Below are 7624 nucleotides of genomic sequence, written 5' to 3' on the forward strand. Positions count from 1 at the left end.
AGCCAAGGGACGCCGTGAATGTGGTGACGTAGGGACGAGGACTGTTATGGTGCGTTCAAGGAAACTCGTATTTTTCCGACCGTGAAGTGGTACCAGTTCGATCTGGTACGAGTTCACCGGTCGGAAGTTACGAGTGGCCGTTATAGTGACTTTCACCGGTAAAACAGGTCGGAAAAACACGAGTGGGTTGCCTGAAACGCTACAAAGTCGTAAGTTGTGACTTGAAGCTGTAATTTACGATTTCAAAAGCCTGCCTGGAACGCAGCATTAGCGAAAACGACCGGACCACTTACTTCTGCTTTAAAATATAAAAATAAAATCACCAGAGATTAAAATAGTCAATAAATTACATTAAAGCAGAATATTTAAAAACAAAACAAAATAATGATCCATTAATGAGAACCATGAGATCTTGCTGAAAGCTCAGGAAGAAACGTGAGTTGATAAAATATCAGAATATCAATAAAAACTCTTTATCGATCAGCACTTTAAATCAGACAGTAGAACGTTTTATTGTGAAAGGGCAGACTGAGCGGACGCCTCAGTCCGACGACGACACAGTGACGTTAACAACATGACTCGCAACCGACCTTTAATTGGATCAATACAGACGATCGTCAGCATGTACATAACACACAGACACACACATCACAGTGTACAGGACTCAACACACACACACACAGTATCAGATAGACACAATATTAAAAATACTGACAAGTGCATTTGAATACCACAGGAGAAGAGAAGGCACGTTGAGCTCTGACATGTCAAAAATAAACATTTAAACGATAATATGGCTTCAATCAATCGACAAAAAAACAAAAAAAACACAAAACTTACCACAAAATAAATCTGACACAGTAAAAACATGTGATGAGAATAAACTCTGGTACCAAACAGCTCGAGTGACACAAACCAAACAGCTGAAAACACTCTGAAGTTTAACATCTGTGTCTTTATCCCCCCCCCCCCCCAAAAAAAAACAGACAGTCACAAAAATAAAAGCAACAAAAGCAACAACACAACGATATTTTATACAAAGATATATATATACACACAGTAATAATAATAACCTGCCCTCGTACAGTAAGAAACAAACAGGTGAAATGTTCAGATAACTGACCTCAAACCAGGATAAAATAAAATAACAGGGAGGTGTTTTAAAACTGTTTAGGACAATTTTATACTGAAGTTTTAAGTTTTTCCTTTATTTTTGTGAAGTGATTTAACATTTTGTCTATAAAAATTTACAAAATAGTAAAAAAAAAAATGCCCAATGTAACTTAAAATGTATCAAAAGTCCCTTCAATCAAATATTCAATTTATTATAAAAAAAAAACAGTTGAGCCATCCATTTATCAATCACAATTTTTTTTAAAGCAATTATTGACTGAAAAACGACTTAAATTATTTGTTTCATTGCTGATCAACATTCAATCAATTAATCAGCTTATTGTTGCAGATTGATACACAGTAAATAAAATTGATTGACAGGTTTTAGTGGTTTTAAGGAGATGATGAACATTTATGTGATATAAAATACAGTCTCATGTAGCTCAGTGGGTCGATTTGAAGGCACTTAACACTGTCACGTTCAAGGGTTCGATTCCCACTGAGTCTTAAAACAGAAACACTTTTTAACCCTTTAAACTCTCCAAACCTATTTTAACCCTATTTGTACTTTATTAATATCATTTATAGAATATAAAAACATTTTGATCCTTAAAAATAAAAACTTTGACCTCTGTGTTTTTGACTTTTACTGTTTTTTTATCTGGCAGCTGCACGTGTCATTGACTCTCAGTGCACTTTGACCTTTTGAAGCTGCAACTAATAATCATTTTGACTATTAATTAATCAATTAGTCTATCACACAGTAAAAAAAAACCAATTGATTCTGATGTAAAGACAAAAAAAAAACATCAAATAACCACAAATTAGAAGTTGACAACGTCAAATCTTTGGCATTTTTTGTGCTGTTGTGATAAAATATATAATATTTCTAAAGCTTTTAACAACATTATCCATTATTACAACATGTTGTGTTGATGCTGTTTCTATAAAATGCTGGTGACAAACACTTTGTCTCAATAGCGTCAGTTAGAAATAAATGTTTTTCTCTCATTAGACAGAAACTCGTGCACATAAATGATTGTCACATTGAAGTTGAACCTTTTTAAAACATTAAGTTCAACTCAGCAACAGTTTGACTGATGACTGAGCTACAACAAGCGTTACATTTGGCCTTTAGGGAACTAAAACGAGAGCCGGGCTTCAGCTATAAAAGTGAACGACGACTTTATGTAACAGAAATAAACGTGTAACATTCAGGAGCAAAAAAAAATCTTTGGTGGGACGTTCAAGAACTAAAAACGGACGTAGGAGCGTACAGTTGCTGGTCGTATCGTGTAGTGTGTCATCAGAAGACGAGTTGGTCTGAGTTTGTACGGTGGCTGGCGGGGACCAATCGGAGCTTTAGCGACATTTTATTGGACGAATAAAAGTACTGAACAGATGATCGATCACCACAGTTAAACACAGTTTGATTGTGGAAGCAACATCTGATCTGAGCACCGTTCAATCAGCACCAACGACGGTTTGATACCTGGAGAAGGTTCGATACCCAGCAGCGGCCCCTCGCTGCCACAGCTTCAACAGGAACAATATGTTAGTTCGAGTCACTAAAGGACGTTAAAGAGACGCGGAGAGGACGGACGGAGCAGCGATTTGAAACCACGGTCTGACCACACAGGACGACGACTGGAAGGAGACGTTTTGTTTCTTTTTCTTTTTCTTATTATAATTAGGGATCAACTCATATGGTTTTATCAGGGTCGATACTGATACCGATTATTAGTAATCAAGGAAACCGATATTTAACCGATATTCATTTGCAGTAAAAATGAAAACTTTGGTGTCAGAATTTAAAAATAACACACCAGGGATCAGACTGAATACAGTCAACAGTTTGTTTCTGTTTTGTTCACTGTGAAAACCTTTGGGACATTGTTAAACAGCCAAGAGAGACGGCTTCGTTAGAGCCAAAGGAGTGCGTTTATGCGTTTAAAAATACATTTATTTTATTGGTTATCGGTGAAAAAAAAAGGGAAATATCGGTCGATAATCGGTTGAACTCTGATTGTAATTAAAGGACAATTCCAGGCAAATTCAACTCAGGGGTGTATTTTCATATCATTTTAGGTCTAAAAGAAGGAATCTGAAGATTTTCAGTTTAATCGCTCCTGTTTTGCGGTAGTTGTGTCTGTCCCCGCATCGCCACGGCAGCAATGAATGGGAGTGGATGTAAGTTCTGCTGTTTAGGCTGTTTACATCCCTCAAAGCCGCATTTTTTTTCCACAGACAGTGTCAGATGGCGACTCAAACATGCACCGAGAAGTTTATTTACTTCAAGCAAGCCGACATGTTTGTAAAAGTCGATCTAATTCAAAGTCTCCCGGAGTCTCGCGCGAGACCCAAGTTGCAGTGCTGGTGTATTCAGGCGCAGTAGGAGCTACCGCTTGTGTCATAAACACAGAAATATCAACTCTTTACTTGCTTGAAGTGTACATTTTTTTCCACAGACAGCGTCAGGTGGCTACTCAAACATGCGCCCAGAAGTTTTTTTTACTTGAAGCAAGTAAAGAGTTGATATTCCTGTGTTTATGACACAAACGGTAGCTTTTCCCACTGCACCTGAACACACCGCACACAGCAACTGGGTCTCGCGCGAGACTCCGGGAGACTTTGAATTGGATCTAGTTTTACAAACATGTCGGCTTGCTTGAAGTAAATAAACTTCTCGGTGCATGTTTGAGTCTCCATCTGACGCTGTCTGTGGAAAAAAACTGTGGCTTTGAGGGATGTAAACAGCCTAAACAGCGGAACTTACATCCACTCCCATTCATTGGCGCCGTGGCGATGCACGGACAGACGCAGCTACCGCAAAACAGGAGCAATTAAACTGAAAATCTTCAGATTCATTCTTTTAGACCTAAAATGATATGAAAATACACCCCCGAGTTGAATTCGCCTGGAATTGTCCTTTAAATTCAATAAAAACGTTTTTCTGATTGAATGTGTCTCGATGTGACCAGACTGAGATCTGCTGCAGCAACAAAGCGTCAGTGCGGCGGCTTCAGGACGGAGCCGCTTTAAGAAAATAAAAAATAAAAAAAGTCGTAAAAGTTTGTGAAACCAGCACAGGAGGAGGACGTGAGCGGGACAAACCGGGCACCGTCCGTCCCGTCCGTCCCGTCCCGTCCCGTCCCTCAGCACTGCGTCTCCTTGGTGTCGATCTGGTGTTGCCTCTGCAGCCGGAACATCAGCGCCTTCTCGCTGCGACTCACCGCGCTCGTCTCCGTCAGGTCCTCGAAGGAGCGCCGCCGCTGCTCCGAGCGCTGCGCCGGGCGGCCGAACGCCTCCTGCAGCGCCTCCTCGTCCAGGTGGGAGTCGAAGCTCGGGTCCTCCTGGATGGTGGCCATGCGGGGGGAGTCCAGAGGAGGAGGAGGAGGGGGAGGAGGGGGAGGAGGGGCCGCCACCGCAGGAGGAGGAGGAGGATGGTGAGGAAGATGACAGCAGGAGTCTGGACCGGGGCCGAAGCCGAAGCCGGAGACCGGCGGCGTGCTGGTCTGCTGCGGACCGGACGGCTGGAAGCGCAGGTTGGTGGTCGGGAAGGTCGGAGGCTTGAAGATCCGGACGGACGCGGACTCCAGGCTGCTCAGGAGCTCGGCATTCTGGGAAAATGAACAGAGTCAGTTGAGTTTGATGTAGGGATGTCACGATTATAAATTTTCTTGGATAAATAATCACGGTAGTACGATTACCACGATTATTATGCATTAATTAATTTCACAACACTATATATGAATGTGTAAAATCAAATATAGTCAAAATATAACTACATTATTGATAATATACACAAAATATTTTAAGTATCTATTAATATAGGACCAATTATTACTCCCCCAGAGGAAGTATTTGAAATATTGAAGTCATTAATTGTCATCTATACCAAATGTTTGAGTTTATTTTAATAATTTTTTACATTTTATTATTACAAATGGCACACCGACATTTAAATTCCTACCAATTTAATGTTACGTGAGGTAAATGGACCAGTTTCTGTGCATTTACCTTTACTTTGGCGCCACATCTGCCGATACGGTTCCGACAATCTTTTTTGGAGAGTGACAGTATTTAGAAATCTTTACGATTGATTAATTGTGGCGTTTAATACCACGATTAATTGTGACAATAAGTAATCGTGACATCCCTAGTTTGATGGTTAAAGATGAACTCTCTGTGTCTCTAACCTCCTCTCCTCCATGTGCGTTTGTTTTCAACAACGAAGCCGGTGAGAAATCAATCCATGGAGCGGTGGATAAGGTTATTTATCATCTACCATGTTACCATGTGTATATCTGTGTAGTCTTATCTGTCATAAACAAGAGATTACGGGTTACAGACGAGAGCTGGGACACCGGGTCGGAGGCTCTGATCTTACAAGGTTGGTTTTCAGCCAAGAGACGCTAGGTGGAAGGCAGAGAGCCTCCATTCTCCCAGGTAATGATTCGTATCAGACATATTTCCTCCTTTTGCTGCAATTTCATTACATTAATTGTGAAAAACAAGTAATTGTGACATCCCTAAAATACACACAATCAGATACTCACACTGGGGAAGAACAGAGACTTTGTGGTTTGCTCGTATTGTTTATCCAGCTTCTTGTCCTGAGAGAAGAAGATAAAGAAACTTTATTAATCCTGAAGGAGGTTGTTCACAGAAGAAAAGACAAAAGACAAGAGTAAACTAAACTAATCTCTGCACATCTTATAAAATATATATTTAAATGACTGTCCACCTGACCTATACAGACTAAAGACAGGAAAGACTTTATCATCTTCAGATTCTGTCTGTAGCACCTTAATCCCTTAATACTCATGAAAATACAGTGGTAATACGTCTCTGTAACGCGTCAGTCAGACAGTGTGACTGACAGTGTGTAGTTTAGTTCCTGACAGAGACAGAACGGAGCGACTCACCACACAGTGGACCAGGATGCTGATAGGAACCCAGAAGAGCAGAGAGAACGCCACCACCGACCCCACGATGTTGTCGGCCAGAAACTTCCCAAACGTGTTGATGTCCAGTTTGTCGATGAAGTCCCACAGACGCTCCACCACGTCCTGCACCTGCTTCATGCACTTCCCCTGCAGGAGACACACACACACACACACACATTGACACATCCTGCTCGTCTTCACTCACTGGGTCTCATTCATGAAACGTGAGTAAATCTGTGTGTAGATTTGCACATAAAAGCTCACTCTACTAAAACTCTACTCCGGATTCATGAACGGTGCCGGAAACTCAGATTTGATCGTAAACACGTGTGTAAGATGATGAATCCCAACCCATCATAAACTAACAACACACCCCCGGTGATCAGCAATTAGCATAGATCTCCATACATGAATAGCCATATAAGGAGATCCTGACCACCATATTAGGAGGTAGGTGCATCCTGCTCACCTGCGGCCATGACGCAAACGAGGAAAGAGGGAGAGAGAGAAAAAAAGAGAGATCACGGATCAAAGTCATTTTGGGTGAAGTGGAGTCCAGAAAAAATATGTAATTATTTTCTGTTAGTAGTGGTGTGACTGGGACAGGTCAAAGGCTGGAGGGAAGAAACAGATGTAGTGAATTAAGTAGGCCTATCCTTGGTTGATTAAAGAACCGTTTAAGAAGTAAAGCCAGAATAGTTCGATATGAAACATGAAAAAAAATAAAAATAAAAATACACACAACTCCAGAGCTACAGCAGCGATGGGAGGAGGAGGCTCTTCACAGCCTCAGCTGTAGAGGAACATGGTTGGATCAACACATGAAGTTATATAGGCAGGTTATATTGTTACAGAAGCACCAGCCGTCTGTCACAGCTCCATCCAAACCGGTGCCGACTGCGCTGCTGCGCAGGATGAAGTGTGCGTCCACCGAGCGTATTGTAGCAACACAAATACGTTTTTTCCGGTTTTATATCAGATTATTATCATCATAAAATGGAGCCTTGCCGTGTTTGTGCGTGTCCGATCCCTAAAACGTCTCTCTCTCCAAATATTTGTAATTGTTTGTCATGTTTAAATTACGTGTTTCAAAGGCATCGGCGTATTTTGAACATGAGAGAGAGTAATACGGATTAAAACTGTAATTTTCAACAGTGACGAGCAGTATTTATTTGCATTCCTACATTTACACAAGCGCTACACACAGTCCGGAGCAGGTGTAGATTTTGTGAGTAGCTACGAAAAAATCAGCACTACTAAAAGATTGATGAATGCGGAAATCCACGTAAATTTGCGCTGCTCAGGGTAGGTGCTGTTCCATTCATGTTTATAGTATCTGGACCCTCACAGACTCTCACACTCAGTCACTTTACAGCTGACAAAGAGAGAGGGAGTGATGCTGCCTGTCGCTCAGGTGGAGCTGTGACGGAGCTGTGTGTTGATGCTGTGTGTGTGCGTGTGTGTGTGTGTGTGTGTGTGTGTGTGTGTGTGTGTGTGTGTGTGTGTGTGTGTGTGTGTGTGTGTGTGTGTGTGTGTGTGACAGTAACATCTCGGCAGACGAC

At 41.4% G+C, this 7624-nt stretch overlaps 1 protein-coding gene across 1 annotated transcript; it reads right to left on the bottom strand.

Moving 5' to 3' along the window:
• Positions 1-4268: 4268 nt before the first annotated feature.
• LOC146960384 (disintegrin and metalloproteinase domain-containing protein 17-like) lies at positions 4269-6203 on the bottom strand. The gene is made up of 4 exons (XM_085772425.1): positions 6042-6203; positions 5673-5729; positions 4539-4733; positions 4269-4466 (listed from the first exon to the last, which is right to left on the bottom strand). The coding sequence occupies exons 1-4, from the start codon at positions 6198-6200 to the stop codon at positions 4269-4271; spliced, it is 609 nt and encodes a 202-aa protein (XP_085628551.1). The 5' UTR covers positions 6201-6203.
• Positions 6204-7624: the final 1421 nt, after the last annotated feature.

This window comes from Trachurus japonicus, unplaced genomic scaffold (assembly GCF_045865225.1).
Source record: "Trachurus japonicus isolate A0001 unplaced genomic scaffold, Traja_1.0 AP030426.1".
In the NCBI taxonomy this organism is placed as follows: Eukaryota; Metazoa; Chordata; class Actinopteri; order Carangiformes; family Carangidae; genus Trachurus; species Trachurus japonicus.